At 35.6% G+C, this 20,084-nt stretch overlaps 1 protein-coding gene across 1 annotated transcript; it reads left to right on the top strand.

Annotated features, from left to right (window-relative positions):
• The first annotated feature begins 576 nt into the window (after positions 1-576).
• LOC149804831 (galectin-9-like) lies at positions 577-19,340 on the top strand. The gene is made up of 4 exons (XM_089934814.1): positions 577-654; positions 5,781-5,863; positions 13,518-13,737; positions 19,121-19,340. Exons 1-4 carry the CDS (start codon positions 640-642, stop codon positions 19,229-19,231), a joined length of 429 nt encoding a protein of 142 aa, XP_089790940.1. The 5' UTR covers positions 577-639; the 3' UTR covers positions 19,232-19,340.
• The last annotated feature ends 744 nt before the right edge of the window (positions 19,341-20,084 follow it).

Raw genomic sequence — 20,084 nt, 5'->3', positions numbered from 1 at the left:
AGAATTCTTTTCTGGAGGATTTATTACAAACGGTTACAGACCCCACCTTGAGCCACTTGCATTGATTCATTTGTATATATAATATTTCTTATTTAAATGTTTGCCTTAAATATAATATGGAGGAGTTTAAGAGATTATCTGCAATCGAACCTTGGAAGGCTTCTAGATTCGATCTTGACAGACTAACCCCTGACTCACGGAGACGGGCTCTAACTGATCTGATTGATGTTATCAGGAAAGCCAAAAAAGAATTTCGTGACTATGGAGCATCTCGTGTATGGTCTACATTTAAAATTATACGTGACGCTGACTCTGTCATTGACGCTACAACGAGCGATACACGAGAGAAAACGATTATCGATTACCTCGATAGTCGAAAAAATTTTTTCAGAGTAAAATTTACCGTCAGTGTCGAAGATGTCGGTTGGATTATCCGTGACAAGCGTGACCCTGTCCTTGCTAATGAAAAACTGTCATCGTGAGTAAAGATTCCAAACCAGGAGCGCTGACTGGGATTGACAGACCATATTACGAACAAGCGTATCCTGAAACAGCAGTTATTTATGGAATCTATCCGATAAATAAACCCAACAGGGTTGTTTGGCTGCTCGTAAGGACTGAGGCGAATTGAAATTAAAGATGTCTCAGCATCTGGTAAGTTGCCAGTTGTTTATTTATTGTATTATGTATGCATGTATATATGAATGTATTTATGAATGTTAAAGTAAGGGCGCCCACAGAACATTTTCCCGGAGGGGTGAGAGTGAGGGCAAGCATGTAGTGGTCAGCCATTAAACTGTAGGTCAAAGCATGTTTTGAGGTGAAATGGCGGGGGGGGGGGGGTTAGTTGCCGCTATGTGCGTGCTCCCATGATTAAAATTAGTAAACCCTGAACGTATGTTAATTTTTTTAGCCTAGCGTTGTTGTGTGTGTTTGTGCTCTCGATATGCTGAACATAACTAAACCTTTTAAACACGATCGAACTGCGCAGATACAACCATAGTTCACAGAACACGGTTTGGGTGAGGGTGGGGTCAATCACAGCCCACATATCACTTCGTATTTTAGTTATTACTTGATATATACATTGACTATCTTTATATAGAGTCGGATTGCATTTATGTTGTAGGAAGCATTGGATGTATTTAGCGATTATAGTTTTAACGACTATCAACAGGCTTAACTGATAACATGCATGCCGACCTCCCAGACAGTATTGGGCTGACGCTCGTATCTTGTGATTTAAGGTCACAAAGAAGGTTAGTGTGCGAAAACACCCAAGAATTGACATCGTAGAATTCAGAATAGTTAAACCTATATATCTATACAATCCATAGATAACTACTGGATATTAAAATTGTAATAATAATGAAAAACTAAATATGTTTTCTTTGAAGCATTTAATGAACTTTCAGACTGAAACAGTTGGTAGACTTAGCATTGACAAATGTCATCACCGCACGCACATATGTGCTCGCAAAGTAGCAAACATGCATACATTTAAAAACAAATACACCAAGTTGTATTTGAAATCCAGTGGATAGTGGACTACATTTTAACTAGACAGAGTCTTTACTGCGGTCAGAATTCGGTTGGAGCAGTCAAACAATTTCAACTGAATGATACAGTGAAGAACGCGTGGAGAAAAATAGATCCATGCAATTTAACTTGTAAAGCAATTACAATACACAACGCTGGAAAAGCCATCAATACTCTTACAATTTACACAGGTCATGTAAGCTCATTTACTAATATAAATTTTAAGCGAAATTTGTTTTTAAAATTTAGTCATAAGATAGTTATAACAAAGTTTATTAAATCGTGATTTTTTAGTAATCTTCACATTAATTATCGTAACAAAATTTCCACACGACAATTATCGAGCTATATGGACTTTTACTATGGCAGTTCGGTATTACACTGGGTGAAGGAAGTCGATATCGGATTGAACTACTATTGGATTGAACTAACATATTTGATTGAACTAAGAAGCAGAAATCGACCGGCAATGGCAAGCAGATGTAATCGATATCTCCCATTGGGCTTGGTCGAATCGAAGTTTAAAATATTAGTTTTGTGTCACTAACTGTTTACTAAACCGTTTTTTTTTTTTGTAGTTCATTTGACTTCTAAAACAAGTATAGATTTAGTACTAGCCTTGAAAATCGTCTTAAACAAAGTGGTCCACCCCCCACCCCCTACTAAGGCAAATGGAAAAAGGTACATTACTTCTTAAGCAGGCTTTGGAGGAAGAAATGAAATATCGGCACGTTTATTTCTTCACCATTGAAATCCCTCGAATCGATAACCAATGTCATGGAATGTTTTCAAAGATCTTTCAAAGAAGATATGTGAATATATTTTTTCCACATCAAAATATATCGACGCATTACCACATCTGGTCAAAGCATTATTAATCGCAGAATCGGATGTGCTCCATAAGAAGTCGCACCCAAAAACGGAGTGACTGTGTTTGGTCGATTGTTTGGAACGTTGGAGATCAGAAAACAGACGTGTTTAACACAGGATATTGGGTTTGGATCAGAGACAAACAACGCACTTTTGACAAATATTATTTACCCGACTACAAGACAAAATTGATTCGTCTGACAACACACGTGCATGGACCTGACCCAATTGAAGATTTGAGCAAAGAAGTGTTTAAAAAAAACTTTTTGTTTGCTCGAGTTACAACGAGTGACCAAGTACGAAGCCGACGTGTGCAATATTGAAAGTGTTCTCTGTCGAAGAACAAGAAAAGTGGGAAAACGTCGTATTCAAGAAGGTGAAGTCCGTTGAAAAGGATACCAATCGAGTTTTTCTACTTTTAGAGAACAGTTTTGCAAGTCATGGGTCATAAAAGGAGGTAGAAGTCACGAAACACTATCCCCTTCACAGAGTTCATATATCCAATTATTATAAAGCAAAAACAACCACTGTAGGTGTGATGTGGAGAAAATGTCCCTAAAATTCAAACCGTCTTGTATGGCCAAATCTTTGTGAACCATGGTGTCATTGAAGCAGGATATTATTTGATGCTCGACATCTCTTCAAGACGATTTCAGCTATTTTCAACAAACAATTTAGTTAAATATTGTTTTTGTCTGACTTTTGAAGGACGCTTTCCTTCACACTTGTGCTTAAAGTATATAAAGCGGTGTGTTTACCAGTCTTGCCATTTCTCGTTGCCTGGGCAACAACAAATGAGAACATAAGCTACCAGCACTGTCAGATTAGCAAACCGTGTGAAGTCATAACCAGGTTCAAGAGTATAGAGCGCCTCATCGGCCAGATGAGGAGATGCTCACATCTCATAAGGGAAATGATCTCTATGCGAACGGGGAGGATAACTTGTGCACGAAGTTACACAGGAGAAAACGGCCAAACTTAAGAGTTTGGGCAGTGGGGAATAACGAGCAAGAACTACAAAAAAGGATAGGAAGTATGAACTCCACGTCAGGTAGTTATTAGTCCAGTAGAGACTAATTGTCAGGGAAGACAAAATAGCTGAACAAAGCATCACTCCTTGGAGCCACTCGAAATGTGGTTGTAGATGTGCTGAGTTCGGTCTGAGTATGTGGGATATGTGTTAATCATTTATAGCAAACAACCATATTAGAACTACCGCATTTTCATAAAAAAAATATACTACTCATTCAATTTCAATTTGTGTCTTTTATGATTGTGCGCGTCTTTGTCTCTTTCACACCTTAAACGTAAACCCTTCATCGATGTTTGTTTGCATACAATTGTGTGTGATAGAGTATAGGTATGTTTGTAATGTTATGTATATTTGATTTAATTTATATTTAATTTAATTTAATTGTTTGTAAGGTTTTTTTTACATTTTTATTCCATTACTTGATGTTGGAATATAAATATTTACCGGAATAGAGTTCAGTTTTGACGGATTATTTTTAATTTTTGACGTAAACAACTTTATATAAAGTTTGTATGTAATGCTGACCTAGCCACTGACCTTGATTCAGAACCAGTAAGAGTTGTGGTAAACAACTTTTTTATTTTATTTTATTCTTTCTCAGAGTAATATCCATAAACTGAAATCGAGGCCATACTAGGAGTACGTGACAAATAACACATATAAAATAGTTTTTTTTTTTCTCCAGAAGATTTACCCACATCCGAGCATCTGTTTTACGTTGTAGCTAGATTTATTATTAATGTTTTGAGACAGAATAGTCATTAGTGTCTTAATACTTGAAGTTAAAGTGTTTTATGTTTTATGTTGTGACCAGTTTGGGGGATAATTATTTTATTTTTCTTCAAATTATTTGGATTCTATGAGATTATATTTCCCTGGAAATACATGTGCTCTAAATTGATTCTTGAACAAGGACGGTTATCGAAATTTATACAGCTATCAAATTGGACTATTATATTTTGTGATTCAACAAAGAACTGTTGACACACTAATACGACACTGACCATAACATAAGTCATCGCCTTCCATTATAGATTGCATCGAATGCGAACTCAATTTTATTAGGACTTTTTATTACTAGGACTTTTTTAATTATTGGAGTATTTTTGGATTTGATTCGTAAAACAGTAAGTTTTTTCTCTCGATTTTACCTTATTTTTTCAGGGAAATAAATTATTTGTTAAATTTTAGAAAGCTTGTTCTCTTGACTCTTTTCTTGTTCCACCACAGCGTATGATACTGTGAAATCACTCATAGTTTCTTGCATGTGATAATATATAATATATAAGTATTTTTTTGTATATAGTGCGTGATTCGATCACTCTTCATTGAGAACATAACCTTTGTTGGTTAGTATGTGTATATATAACTCAGTCGAACAACGCATTGGATAGTAAGTGCGAGTTTTGGTCAGTAGATCCGGAACGTTGGTCAGTCAGACGCTGTGTTGGTTAGTAGATTTCCCCTTGTCGCCACATGTTTCAAAATGGTAGCCTTATGTTAATTTCCATGATCTCCATATAGTCCCATAATATTAAATCTATGGACGTTTCTAACATTACATTTGGCCTTTTTCCAATACATTTTTGGAATATCTCTCCCAATGTTAAATTTCCCTTGTCCCAATACAGCTCATAATGTTAAACTTATTAACATATTGAGATTAATTTCCAATGTTCACACCTCGTTCCATTTCAAAATGGCGACAGTAGTGTTAATTCCTGTTGTTCCCCCACAGTCCCATCTGTCCATACAGTAACTTCATTTACCACTAAGGGGAGTAAATCTTGCTGGAATATAGTATTAAAGGAAACTTCCTTTAAATGAAATGACCAAATATAACCGAAGAGCGGCGATGAGATATGTAATGTCTTATATAGTATACGTACACATGTAATGACCATTAAGATATTTAAGTAAGGTACTTAAGGCTGGAATGTATCATTTAGTGATTTAAGTTATGTGTGGTTGCACACGCCAATTGAATATATACTGGTGCGTACAGGTAAAGCGATGGGTGCCCAAATGTAACATCCCTTACCAACTTTCTGATCTTGAGGAGACTATTTGGGCGTATGGGTTAAAACGGGTAGACGCAGCTACTTCATCTATAAATCCTTTTTATTGCATGGGATGAGCATATTGTGCGGTATTAATTTCCTTAATAGATAGGTAAACGGCTTCAGGTTTGATCCGTTTTTAAGTCTGTATCGGCAATAATTTATCGTTGATGTCCTGTTATTCTTGCTGGCTGACAAACGAAAACAAGGAAGGTTCAATAACTTATTTATTTATAGATCTTTTGCCTGTCCATAAATCAGAACATTCTGTTATACAGGAAGTACCGTTTATCAAGAACGTATCTCTGAAGGACGACAGCAAAATTGTTATCAAGGGCAGAGCACTAGAGGGAGCCTCAAGGTAAGAAAATAACTCTAGCCCTTAGCACTCAGCGTCATGAACTGTTTATTGCATCGGATTCAAATACTGCATCAAATTGAGAATTTTAACAAATTCTTCAGCCTCGACTTTATCAGAGTATAGTTATCAAAACACCGATGTAAAATGAAGGAGAGAAGATTTCACAATTTTGTTTTAGACACTATTTCATGGTAAGGAATTATAATTAGTAATTCTAAACCATTCAATATTTTATGAAGAAGCGAAAAAGTAAACAGTTTTATTGCAGAGTATAGTTTATGTGGAGATCAGATTCTATCGTTCTGATATACATGGTCAACAAAACCAAAAACTGATTATAAATTTTTATTGGATCAATGACAGAAGCATTTTTAAGCTTTATTTTCATTTCCAAAACGATTTTTTATTAAATGCACAAGATCGTCAATAATAATGACTACGTTTCGTTACGTTTTGTGTGTTTAAGGCCATATTTCAGGGTGTGATAGACTATACATGGTGGCCAGTATATTTGCTGGAGGAAGAGCCTGGGAAAACCTGGAGAAGAACCACCGATTATTGGGAAGCTACTGGCAAGGTTTCTCGTATACCCACGTTGGCTGAGTAGAGACTCGAAACCTACGGACAGAAGTGAAAGGTCTGTGATCTGTAAAGCAAGCGCCCTAGGCCACTCGACCACCCGTTGTCCCTTCAAAATGACTAAATAGGAGTTATAAAGTACGAACGTGAGAAGCAACTATCTTTAACTTGTACGTCCTTGGCTGGAACTTATGTGAACAAAGTTATTAAATTTGGGTTTCTTTAATCTTATAGGCAACCCTTTTCTTCGGTCTGCCTTGTCGACACTTTTGTATGACATTATTGTTCATGTCCGTCTGTTCGTGTTAGCGTGTCTTTTAATCGTTTCACCCATAAAATAACTACTGTACCATCAACATAAATTGAAACTAATTATATTTGGTACGACACTTTATAAGCATGAGTAGATAACAAGGAATATTTTGGATACTAGCTGCATCTCGATGGAACCCAAATTGAGGGTGGTTTTTTTAATTTTACATTAAACGTATGTTTGTAACCTATATTCCGTCTATAACGATCGAGAAAGGCAAGAATATTGTATATGATGCTTCCGATGCAAATTACATGACAACGCAAATTTACATCCTTGACGCATCGTCTGGTTGTGTGAGAAGAGTGGAGCTGGGCAGAAACCAAATGTCCAAAGGTCACGCATGCAAAAGATATTTACGATGGCGCCTGACACTGGAATTGAACGAATATTGTTTTTTTAATAGTTTACGATCAGGATTTGCAGGCAGCAATTTTCATTTTCATGCTGTGAATTATATAATATTTCCGATGTATCAATTTTCGTTAATTTTGTTGTGCCACGAACCACGAATTCAAAAGCTAGACAAGCAATGATACTTCTGTTGAAAAAATTTAATCACTTATGAATTTGGCGAATTAAAATACCAATTAATCTGCCCAGTTCTTTATTTACTGTCTTTTTCTGTATAACCATTAAAATTTATACCCACGAAACCGAATGGATTTACAGCATTTAGTAAAGATTTATACCAACGAAACCGAATGGATTCACATCATTTAGTAAGCAGTTATTCTGTATGGATAATCTTTCAAGGAATCTTTTTATCACCTTGAAGTAGAAGCAGAACTGTATATTATTTGTCTTTATCAACCGGATTTTTGCGTGGCTATGAGAACTTAAACCCAAACATGTCATTGATCTCTGATAACATCAGAAGGCGCTTCAGTAAAACTTTGCAGAAGTGATACTATAAAGACAACCTGCAATTATTTATGTCAGACTTGCGTTGTTCAACTTTTGTTAAACACTCCCCAACAACCCCCAGTTGAATCAAAGATAGTAGACAAATGAAGATTCCCGCACTTACCAATCAGAGCGGTTCATTCACGAGTCCACGCGCTGTTCCAAAAGATTTAAATGTAGCATATCACTGGAACCAGTAATATCAAAACTTACCATATTTCAGTGACGGACGATATACATTTCCAAGAATATCATGAATTAAAAATCTCCTCACCTCGTTAGAGCTGTGTGGCTTATCGTGCCGTTGCCTACCATATAATTTTTATCAAATTAGAACTGATGAACGTTTAAGATATCGGTATAAAAGATACTATTTACTTGACGTTATTTTCATATGACATCCGCCGATTAAATAGGATAATAAAGTAATAATATCAAATGATTTTATGTTTCTATTTTCTCATGCGTTCAACATGTGTACTTAGAATCGATTAGGCTCTCCATTGCTTTCATTAACATATTCGAATTAATGCGCGTTTACAAATATAAAAGCACGTGACTAAAGACGCTCATGATGCAGTACTTGCAACACGTACAAATTAATAATTTGTTCTTGATATTTTTTGTTTCTTTTCAAAGTGTACCATTTCTAGCCATATTTCACTACGATAATTATTCAGATTTTCATAAAAGAGTACAAACCTAGAGTGAGAGACCATAATAGTACCTGGTGAATGTTGTGCTATGAATCTGCTAACTATATTGCAAAAGTACAGGGTTATTTAATTTAAATGGAAACAAATTGGTGAGAAAACTAATCTATGTCGGAGTTTGTACCAAAACAAAGAAACCCCAGTCTCTGGTTACATCTTTTGTCTCCCCAACAGGCTCTGCTTCGTGGTGAGACAAATAATGTAATCCCTTGACTGGGATTTCCTTGTCTTGGTGCAAACCTCAGCATAGATTCTCGTAATCTCTCTCTAGTTGTCTCAGTCGTGGTGTCCACGTTAGGAATTACTTTGATCAAGGGACGCGTCCATTGTTATCCTCTACTGGTGCCCAATACTTTACAAAAGTTTTCAAATATCACTGGACAACAAATTTTTACAAAAGTCATGTTACTGAAATAAAATTAGTCAATTCTTATCAATTTTTATGTGCTGAACACGAATATGACAGTCAAATTGCAAAATTGGCTCTAGTTTTTTTGTAATCTGCAAGAAATTAATGTTTACATAACGAAATGCATTCCAATAGTAAAAGGTCAACTGTAATAGCCTACCTATAAAAAATCAAGTCATTGACTACATCTTAGATTTCTTCGCCTGTCTCTTGTACAGCTGTTCGGGAGCATCTCTGAGGAGTGTCCAGCAGTAGTCAGCCAGCATTGTAGTGGACCATTTTCCCTGGTATCTTTGTTCCATTGTTGCGATATCTTGATGAAAACGTTCGCCGTGTTCATCACTAACAATACCACAGTTGCTAGGAAAGAAATCCAAATGGGAATGAAGGAAGTGAATCTTTAGAGACATATTGCAGCCAAGTTTCTTATACTTCATCAACATGTCTTCTACTAGTTCCTTATAGTTTTCTGCCCTAACATTTCCGAGGAAGTTTGTAGAAACTAGGCGAAAAGCATTCCATGCTTGTTTCGCGTCACCTTCCAGCAAGTTGTTGAACCGGTCATCTTTGAAAAGCTCTCGAATCTGAGGACCCACAAAAACTCCCTCTTTAATCTTTGCTTCGCTGAGTCGAGGGAATTTTTCATGCAGGTATCGGAATGCTGGCAAAGTCCGGTCAATGGCTTTCACGAAGTTCTTCATCAAACCTAGTTTGATGTGAAGGGGTGGTAGCAAGATTTTCTGAGCCTCAACCAGAGCTGGGTGTTGGATATTCTTCTCTCCAATGGCTACATTCTGCCTGTGAGTCCATTCCTTCCTCATGTAGTGCATTTCCCTTGCTCGGCTATCCCACTCGCATAAGAAACACATGTATTTTGTATATCCTTGCTGCAGTCCCATTAAAAGGGCAACTACCTTCAAATCACCACAGAGGTGCCAGCTGTACTTGTTATACTCAATGGAATTCAGTAGCTGCCTTAAGTTATCGTATGTCTCTTTCATGTGGACAGCATACGCTACTGGAATAGATGGAAGAATGTTTCCATTGTGCAAAAGCACAGCCTTGAGACTCAGTTTCGAAGAGTCCACAAATAGTCTCCATTCTTGTGGGTCATGAGTGATTTTTAAAGCATTCATGAGGCCCTCAATATCGGAACAGAATATCAGATTACTTTCCTTTCTGAAGAAAGGCTCCAATTGCTGGTGGCGCTTTCGATATGCAGTAATTGTGACATCTTCTTCTAGAAGATTCCATTGTTGGAGTCTTGATCCTAGCAATTCTGCCTTGTTCTTTGATAAGTCCAAATCACGAATCAGGTCATTTAGTTCTTCCTGTGTTATTCTGTGTGGGGTTGATGATGCACCACAGTGAAAATCTGGATCACTGCATGCTGATGGACCAGGAGAAGAACAGGTCGACTCACCTTTGTCTTCGTCAGATGAATCAAGAGAATATTCTGCTGGAGGTTCTGGAATAGGAAGTCCCTCACCATGTGGAACTGGTCTCAATGCAGACGGAATGTTTGGGTAGACTATTCTCGACTTCTTTCGCTTCGTTATTCCGCCGGAAAGAGGAGGAACCAAGCAGAAGTAACAGTCATTTAGGTGGTTGCTTGGCTCTCTCCACACCATTGGGACTGCAAACGGCATTGATGACCTTTTGCAATTCAACCACTGTGAAAGCTGTGTTGTACATGTAGCACAGCATATATGCGGAGCCCAAGGCTTGTCTTGGTCACCAACCTTGCATCCGAAGTAAAGATGATATGCCTTCTTCACTTGAGAATTGATACTTTTCTTCTGGTTGGCAAATGTCACTTCCCCACAAATATAGCAAAAATTGTCCGCGGTATTAACACACTTTCGAGGCATTACTGTTCTTTAGTGTACGTAAATGGATAAAATAATAAGTTTTATGTAACAGTAGCTTGAACTGTCTCGCACAACGTCTAAAATATTTTAAATGCCGAACCTATCTGATTGGGCTTTATATAGTACACTGCTTACGTCAGCTTCAGCAGCCGCCTGGCATTAGTATAATAGGCCTGCACATGTATAGTACACTGCTGACGTCAACTTACTTCAGCAGCCGCATGGCATTAGTATTGCATTGCATCAGAAAATGATGCAATCAACTGTGGGTGATGTGAGCATGATGGTATTATGCAATGTTACATCATTATTCCGGATGTTGCTGCAGTCCTACTGGAGAAATTTACACAGTGAAACATAGAAAATGAGGTATATGAATATCTTCAAAACGAGAGCCAATACAAATTTTTCACGGTTATATTCGTGTTCGGCACACCAAAATACTACAGATTAGGGCCTTTTCAAGTCAGTAATGATTTCACTGTTGACCAGTGTATTTTGAATGAGCGAAACAAAGAACATAAAAAAGACAAAAAGAAAAGACATAAGATAAAACATGGACTACAAGTTAAGTAATAGCTGAACTTTTAAAGGTAGACGCAAGAAACTTGTCAACGATGGAACTTTCCAAAAGTTTGCTAAATATGACTAAGTAATTGGCCAAAACTCGTCAAAGCATGAGACAAAAGACCTTTCCTTTCTCTCCAATGCTAAGGGCACAAATCAAGTACAACTGTATCTGAAACCCGAGCAACTTTCATCTGAAAATGTAACAAAATCGGGAGAGGAAAGAAAGCGACTTGCGGGAGGTAGCAGGTTCGAACCCTCGCTAAGTAATACGAACGACTATGATTGCCCTTGCCATGGTTACGAAGCGTCCGTTATGCAATGTTTATCCAAGCGTAAACGGGACAAAGGACTTGGCTAAATGCCCTAAATGGGTCCTAAGTACAACCTTCAATCATGGAGCTGAAGGCTCGATGATTTTAGTGATGCGGAACAATGTAACCAAACCAGCTAACGCTCTTTTGGTTAAAAAAGAGAAGAAAAACATGGACTCCTAACCATTTCGTGGCATTGGTTGAAAATAATGTTAGTGACACACCCATTAATAACAAGACCATCAGCGAACCGTCAATGAGTAACCTGACCATCAGTTCCATGACCGTCAGTGAACATCGAACGGTCAGTGAACCACCAATCAAGAATCTGACCATCAGTGCTGAAACCGTCAGTGAACACTCGATTGTCAGTTCTCAGTATAAAGATGCCTAAAGACCATTGATTGGAAGAGGCAATTTCAAGCTGGCATCCAATTATATGCACCACAAAGGTTCTACTGACGTGTGGTGTCAAGAAACACAAACTGAACGAGAAGCACTATTGAGAAAGTTTATCAAAGATAAGGATACAAGCAAGCTAACAGTAAGGTCAACAAATGGTAAAATTACACCAAAAGCACATTCAAGAGATAAAACACCTTACCTGAGGAAAAGGATGAGAGCTAAGCGGAATCACACGAGAACAAAATTAAAAAATGGTGGACAGACTTAGTTAAGAATATCATGGGAGTGTGTCTGCAACATTTGAGTGCATATAACACCGACCGAGTAACATAATTTTTTTGGTGATGTGTGCTTAGTCGTGAGGGAATATGGGGTCGTGTGTACATCGATTCTCCATAGAGTACGAATTAAAAATTATCTAACATGTATGATAGTATTTTTTGCATTAAGATAGTAATTCTGCCTCCTGTTATCAAGCATCCTTCTAAAGGAATCCAGGGATATCACTTTCCATTCTGTCTGGTGTATATTTATTATTCTCTCTCTCCCTCTCTCTCTCTCTATTTTTTCGGCATTATTTTAATTAAAGCGCATTATGAGTACAAATAAAACAATATAAAAGCAATATAAAAACCGCATTTGTTATTTATGATTTATGTATTTAAGTCCATACAATAAAAATTATAATATTTAATGTAAATTGCTATAATTTCTTTCGCGATATTGTATTTTTTGTTCCCATTACTGTTCATTTCTCTCCATTACTGTACATTACTGTGTTTATGTAGACCCTCAGACATAACTTACGAGTCACAGTATTAAATTCAGTTCCCATAGTAGAACTATGCAAACACCATGATATGAAAAATTCTGTATTTTCACATTTCTGAGGTCTTACAATCAAACCTATATTTGTCAGATGATAGAAGCATCATGTGTGACAGCTTCTGTGCAGAGAAAACCATACGAACCGCTAGATTTTCTGGATCTACGTATGTTTGAAACAAGTACTTTCAATTCCACATCAAGGAGCCTTGTCCTAATTTCATTAATGAGTCTTCACAACTCAATTCTGGTAAAGGACTGAAATTCCATCAATAAAGCAATGTCTCTATTTTTTTCGGTTACAACTAGGATGAGCTCTCAAAAGATTAGTTTTAATAAGATCAATCATTATGGCTAGCCAAACCAATATATTCTCTATTTTATCTTCACCCATTTTCAGTCTGTTTCCCGTTAGTACAATGAGTCATTTAATCTCGCAATATGTATGGGTTTAATCATATTAAAGCAGCATCGAAGTAAGTCACTGGTTCACTGGATGGTTCCTTGGGGAAAGCAAGAATTTGCATTATACAAGTCTGGAACAGTTCGTATTTTTCGGATAGCAAAGGAACTGAGCATACTGTTTTTCTTTAAAATATTATCATTCCTTATCCGTTTTCACTCTGATTTTTTCTTTATTTCATCTTTTTGTATGCTTGTTGTTATAATAATAATAAGAAGAAGAAGAATATAAATAATAATAATAATATTATTATTATTATTATTATTATTATTATTTGATTTTTCTGCAGATTCAATATTTGGTTACAAAACGGAGCTGCTTCCGAACCGGAGAATGTGGCCTTTGTTTATGATGCCCGTTTCAGCTTTGGCTCTGACACAAATCTCATTGTCTGCAACCATCGAAATGGCGGAAGCTGGGGATCTGAGGAAAGAAACGCCGACTATTTCCCGTTCGTTCAAAGAGAAAAGTTCAAAATAAAGATCAAGGTCAATCACGACCAATATCGGGTACGTGAAGGGCTGTTACATCGTTTATATCTGATGAGATCATTTCATCAGGCAACACACTGCAGGTGATTTCTGTCGTGTTTAATTTCTTTTCACACAAAGCCCACGACTCTTAAATATCGATAAAATCGTGTGCCGCTTCGTTTATGAATTGTCAGTACTTGTTTTTTGTGATTTTCAAAGCGTTCCGGGCGTTACTTACTCTGGTTATTATGGCGACTTGCATTTACAATGTGGGTAAAATTCTGAACGACACGTATCATGGAGTCATTACATTTGACGCATGTTAACAATACATGTGTGTTTCATAAATATACCTGATTTGAATTGATTCCCTACATTTTATTTTGAACATAAGGTCTTATCACTAATGCATATTATGTATATTTAATTTGCATTTTTTTAAAGTATATATATATATATATATATATATATATATATATATATATATATATATATATATATATATATATATATATATATATATATATATATGCTATCGATAATGTGACATTATACGTTGTATTTGACCTTGTCTAAAATCAAGTTCAATTCCTACCTGACCTAAATTATTGATTATGGTTTTGTAGTAAACATGTCTATCTCAGTCTGATTCTAGAATTACGGAAATTCCCCCAGAATTGCCAGGTCTACTTGTTGTTTACTACACATGTTATCTAATAATTTTAGAAATGGATTTCTAATTATAATCAGATTTTCTTTCGTGAAAATTAAGAGCCTTTATTGAAGGTAATATTGTTTTAGAAAATGCTAAATGTGACCTGAGGTAAAGTAGAGGACTGTATAATCATATTGTTCTATAAATTAATTATTCGTGCTCTAAGCTAAGATCTTGGCAGAATAAGTTGTAATATTGTTGTGTCCAGAAGTTCCTTTGAGCTGGAAATTTATTTATTTAAAGTATTTCAATTAAGTGATTCCTGTCTGTGAATACAAAATGCTATTCTCTGGAAATAGAGACTTAAATTTATAATGAAATTTCAAAGAAGGCTGTATTCTTGGATTGTATTATTGTGATCCAACCAAAGATTGATGTTACATCAATACGAAACGAGTCACAACATGCACATCGACACTTTCAGCACTGGATTTAATTTGGATTTCCACAAAAGTTTATTCATAACATTATAAGGACTAGTGTCTTTAATTCTAGGATTATTTGGGATTTAACTCGCCAAACCATGAGTTCCTTTTTTACATTTTAACTTTGTATTCTATGGAAATAAATTATTTGCTGAAATTTACAAAGCTTGTAGCTTTTCCCTCTTTTTATATTACTTACATTTTTAAGACCATAGTTTCGTAATAAAATGCAGTAAAATGTCAGTATGTTTTTTCCATAGCCTTCTGGGCATGTTTTCAAGAAGTTGACCCCTTATCGGAACGTTCTTGCATACCGTCATGTTTGTTGACTCGCTTGCCAAACACTACAATGTGTTACGAGTCTATCTCAAAAAATAAGTAACAGAAAAGAGTGAAGACAACAAGTTTTATAAAATTTAACATAATTTATTTCCCTAGGACACAAAGTGAAAACGGAGAACAAAGAACTTACCGTATTGCGAATTAAATAAAAAATAATCCAAGAATTGTGAACACAAGTCCTATCAATGACAAGTTCAAAGTGAATCTCATTTCAAATCCCAATGAAATTCAAGATTGAAGGCGATTACGTCTGTAACAACCTTCAAAGGGCAGATATGTCAACAGTCTCTTGTTGAAACACAGAAAATATTATTTCAGTTTTGAATTCAGTATAAATGCCAGAAAATGTCTTTATCCAAGAATTTTGTTAAGACACTTTTCCATGGAAAATAATCACTTGAATTCAGTAGTTTGAAGAAAATAAAAATTCAGCCCAAACTGGTCACAACATAATACAACTTAACATATCAATTGTTTTAAGCCCAACTGACAATCCTTTATCATAACATCAGTTATACGACCAACTAAGACGCAAAACATTCCCGGATGGGGGTCAAGAGTTCACTCTTTAGAAAAATATAGATGTTTATTACTAGTTGGTACAACCGCTCCAGTGGACTAGTGGTTAGAGCGTCCGCCTCGGATGCAGGAGGTCGTGGGTTCGATCCCCGACTGAGTCATACCAAAGACTTACACAAATGGTACTAACAGCTGCCTCGCTTGGCGCTCAACATTCAGAGTATAGTGTTAGGACTGGTCGGCCTGTTGTCAGGAAAATGTGAAATGGTGGGACATCATGCTACATGTCTGCAGCATGATGCCCCAGTGCTAGATATCACTGTAAACTGCCACACTGCAGACATCTTAGCGATATGACTGAAATTTTTTTAAAGCTACGTTAAAATTCCAAATCACACACACACACACACACACACACACACACACACACACACACATATTGGCACATGATCAAAAATCACATAGTCCAGGTATGACCTTGACTCAACTTAATGATTCGTACTCTGAGACAGATTAAACAAGTTATTTACTTGAACAATAATTCAGTCAGCTCAAGCACATATAATCTAATGAAGCTACTTTTAATTTACATAAATGAAATAATGTTTTTAAAAATGTCAATCAGGTCAAGCAGAAATGTACTAAATTTTTCACAAGGTCAAGACAGACCAGTAAATCATGTTACATTACAATAGCATGTAAAAATGTTTTTAAAACTTACAGACAAACAATTAAATTAAATATACATAACAAGTATTGAAAATAAATTCGCACTAGAGTACAACCTCAATATCACAGTGAAAACCGAACTTTATGAAGGATGTAAAAGACATTTCATTGAGCATTTCAGAAGCTGTTCTTTGTTTTATTATAATTCTGATTTCAAAAGAGTTTGTTTTCTCTTAAGGTTAATATAATCAAGTTGGGAAAATCACGATATCGTAAGAAACATTTGTAAGCATTTACTATTATATATCGGTTGTGAACTATTGGTTAAAATTAACATACAATGATGACATGCAGAATTGAATAAACTGTTTCGAAACTTCAAAGCTTACTGGCAATATTCATAATTAAAGTCTAAATAAAAATAGTTAGGAAAAAAGAAGAATAAAAAAAAAACCTTTAAAGTGAGAGTGAATCGTTTCATTTAAAATAGTAATCATTCATTCCACTATCTAAGAATAAAGCAAAATAGGAAAGCAAATAGGTCAAAATAAGTAAAAAGAAATGCAAAATATAAGTTAAGTAAGAAAGGTAAGATAAAACGCCCCAAAAAACCATGAACGAAACAACTTGCTAATGTCTTATCAGAGAGAAAAAAGCAATACTTTCATAGAAATATGATACTAAATTAGCCACAAACAAATATGGTAAAAATGTTTTGTACATATGCACAATACATTATGTAATATAATTCGTATAGGCATACTTGCCTTTTGCCATGTGCGCCAAATTAAATGGGGAGCCAAATTTAGGAGGCGGGGTGTGGGCGATTGCATGATTTGCCTTGGACGCCTGTTGTTAGCAGCTATTCTGGGGCTTTCCCAGCAAATACACAACTTATAATTACGAAGATACACTACTGACCATAAGTGACGATAGCTCCACATGAAACCTGATAACGTAGTACATCATACTAAACACCTCGTGGGCTCAGGGATGTAGAATATGCCTTATGCACTATCCTCCATGTCGTGAGAGGCGACTAATATAGGCAGGATCTACTGAGGTTCAGAGGCTTAGAGATTAGCTTGCCGGATTCGCAATCGAAATGGCGTGGGTTCGAATCCTACCATCCAATCAGTCCGGGGTCGTCTACAGAGCATCAATAAGGAAGGTACTTTACTACAGTTATCTCGGTCCTGAATAATCAACTAGTTGTTGTTTTTCCTTTAAAACTTAAAACAATTGTCATGTTAAACAGTGATACTGAGGCAATCATCCACTGCAAGTCGTGTCGCTATCACATGCTCAATCGCCGACTTGATGCATGGATGTCGGAAGGTTTATTCACGCTGACAGTAGTTTGAAAGGATTTTTATGTGGAGTTTCTAACTGGAAAAGAGAATTAGGTCAGAGGGACTTATTGTCATAGTAAATAAAGTTTGATTCAGTTCACAATCTTGAGTGAGTACCTTTAGTCTAGATGTATCACAATAATATAATCAAGAATATCTTTGAATCAATTCACAATAATAGCAAAGTAATGTTTTTGTCCAAAAATGTCAATGAGCACGTTGTAAATTCCATTGATTAATTTAAAAAATAATGATTAGTATAAACTTGTACCTGAACACAACTGAAAAATCTGATTATAGATTCACAAACATTGATATTAAAAAGAATAAGTAATTACTTATTAAAACCTTTTAATACAGACTGTCACCTGGCATATGGGGCAAAAGTATTTTCTGAAAACCTTTACTAATTTGTAAATACGGTCAGGCTTCTAGAACATTCTAAATTCATAAATAAGTTTAGGCCTTGAACTTAAATTTAAGTAAACATCTTTTTAAAAAAGAAGACAAAAGGCAGCTAAGCCAAAACTCTAGTTTTAGTCACAGACAGAAGTCAAACATATAATATAAATTAAATACACTTAGCAATATGCAATAAATGAATCACGATATTTAAACCTAAAAGCACAAAAATTAGCTTCACATAAGTTATCAGCTAGCTTGTTTTTCGTTTTTAATTATTTGTCTTTAAATTAACATTTAATGTCTAGGAAGTAAAATGACAAAATGATGGTAGTAATCTTTTGAGAACATTTGAAATTAATTCAAATCGTGTCTTTCCAACCAAATTACACCCATCAAACCTACACAAATATTCAAGGAATTTAAAGTTCGTGTAACAACACCCAACATCTTTTTCCAAATAACCACAATGGGGAAATTATTTTTCTTTAAAACTCAGACCATGTGCTAACTACGAAACTGTTGAGCGGAACGATAGTTCTAGTGGTGGTTGTGATGATAACATCAGTCATGTTACTGATTAGCTACTGCAGTCTTTGTAAAGTTCTGCCTACACTGGAAAGAGAGTTTGGAGTTTACATCTCTTTTAGTCAATGGCGTATGGTACATATTATTTTTCTCTAGGTCTCCAGAGCGCTGTATGAATTGGAAATTTAGTTAAAGTAAAAGACGTCGATTATATTTCGTATATAACTTTTTTCGACGAACTTTGCTTAAACTGGTTCCGTAAAATAATGTTCGATTCTTCCACTATTGAATGGTAAGCTCTATCAGATTGAACTGACCAGTAATACTAATTCAGTCCACTAGCTGTGATTAAAAATGAACAAGTAGATGTCCAAAGGTTATACCGTTTTTATGATGAATTATATCTTCAGTGTCCTGGTTTGCAAATATTTCATTGAAACTTTCTGTAACATGTGATTTCTTTTCAGATTCAGGTCGGCAATCATGTCACGACATTTCACCATAGGATGCCCATACACGATGTGGATACCCTGAGAATTGATGGAAACGTTGAGCTCCTTGATGTTAAAGCGAAGTAATAAATAAATATTGTATACACAAGGAAGAAAATCAACCACCATTTGCTTTTAATATTCAATTCTTAAAGGCATTAAAGTTGTCTCTATTACAATAGAAGAGAAAAGATTAAAAAAAAAAAACTGATATCATATCACACACTGTACACAAGAAATTGCAGTGGTATATTATTAAAAATAAATCCATGATATAAATGTAGTCGCTGAAAAGTAGTAAAAATAGATTCAACGCATGCATCTTTTATTTTTTTTATCCACTCACCCATGCATCCGTCCATCCATCATCCATCCATCCATCCATGTCGTTCTATCTAATGTAATATAATGTAATCTACTCTAATCTAATCTATCACAATTAAAAGCTCATATATTTGTCATTCTATCTAATGTAATGTAATTTAATCTCCACTAATCTGATCTAATCTAATCTTTCACAATTAAAAGCGACAGGATATGCTTTAAATTGACTAGTTTTATCCAGTCCGAGTGCTTGTGTAATCTACGGATTCCTTGCACAGCGGCCATCATCACGAATAAACAACATGAATCCAAACACAAAACCACAGGCATCTCTAAGGAATCGTTTGACTTTAACTTGCAAACAGTCGCATTAAACCGTGAATAAATGGACTGATGCATTACTGGCAGCCTAATAACAGAGTTTGTACCAGAACCTATACAGAAAATGCACTAGCTTTACCGTGCCCAAGTTTATGGATTGTAAACATACAGGTTGTAAACGCAAAATATTGTAAATTAACATAAAAGACGAGCGAATGGCGAGTAAATTTGTAACATTTCATTTGCGAAACATTTGACCAAAACATTGTTGTTTGATTCTTTCTTCCTATTAGGG

This window comes from Sinohyriopsis cumingii, chromosome 2, assembly GCF_028554795.1.
Source record: "Sinohyriopsis cumingii isolate HCF-2022 chromosome 2, ASM2855479v2, whole genome shotgun sequence".
In the NCBI taxonomy this organism is placed as follows: Eukaryota; Metazoa; Mollusca; class Bivalvia; order Unionida; family Unionidae; genus Sinohyriopsis; species Sinohyriopsis cumingii.
This window is presented reverse-complemented; position numbering and strand designations above follow the sequence as displayed.

Bases quoted from the DNA above. Each gene is read 5' to 3' on its own strand.
- LOC149804831 (XM_089934814.1), top strand. The intron at 5,864-13,517 runs GTAAGAAAATAA...ATTTTTCTGCAG, and splicing joins GCACTAGAGGGAGCCTCAAG to ATTCAATATTTGGTTACAAA. The intron at 13,738-19,120 runs GTACGTGAAGGG...ATTTCTTTTCAG, and splicing joins TCAATCACGACCAATATCGG to ATTCAGGTCGGCAATCATGT.